This window comes from Octopus bimaculoides, unplaced genomic scaffold, assembly GCF_001194135.2.
Source record: "Octopus bimaculoides isolate UCB-OBI-ISO-001 unplaced genomic scaffold, ASM119413v2 Scaffold_308778, whole genome shotgun sequence".
Classification (NCBI taxonomy): Eukaryota; Metazoa; Mollusca; class Cephalopoda; order Octopoda; family Octopodidae; genus Octopus; species Octopus bimaculoides.
In genome coordinates, this window is record NW_026338779.1 from 1 (window position 1) to 597 (window position 597).

At 50.9% G+C, this 597-nt stretch overlaps 1 protein-coding gene across 1 annotated transcript in view; it reads left to right on the forward strand.

Annotated features, from left to right (window-relative positions):
• Positions 1-4: 4 nt before the first annotated feature.
• The window catches only part of LOC106883466 (uncharacterized), a gene marked incomplete at both ends in the record, with an annotated part of 1,920 nt that continues 1,327 nt past the window's right edge, over positions 5-597 (forward strand). Inside the window, one exon of the mRNA XM_052978258.1 lies at positions 5-596. Within this exon, the coding sequence (XP_052834218.1) occupies positions 5-596 (592 nt within the window). The remainder of the gene's footprint in view (position 597) is intronic.

A 597-nucleotide genomic window follows, 5' to 3' on the forward strand; every position in this document is an offset into this window, starting at 1 on the left:
ATCAACGCCGTCGACCACTGCATCAACACAGTCAACTACTGAATCAACACAGTCAACTACTGAATCAACGCCGTCAACGACTGCATCAACACCGTCGACCACTGTATCAACACCGTCAACCGCTATATCAACACCGTCAACCACCGCATCAACACCGTCAACCACTGCATCAACGCCGTCAACCACAGCATCAACAACGTCAACCACTGCATCAACACCATCAACCACTGCATCAACACCGTCAACCACAGCATCAACACCGTCAACAACAGCATCAACACCGTCAACAACAGCATCAACACCGTCAACGACTGCATCAACACCGTCGACAACAGTATCAACACCGTCAACCACTGCATCAACGCCGTCTACCACTGCATCTACACCGTCAACCACTGCATCTACACCGTCAACCACAGCATCTACACCGTCGACAACGGCATCAACGCCGTCGACCACTGTATCAACACAGTCAACTACTGAATCAACACCGTCAACTACTGAATCAACACCGTCAACGACTGCATCAACGCCGTCCACCACTGCATCTACACCGTCAACCACTGCATCAACACCGTCAACCACTGCATCTACACA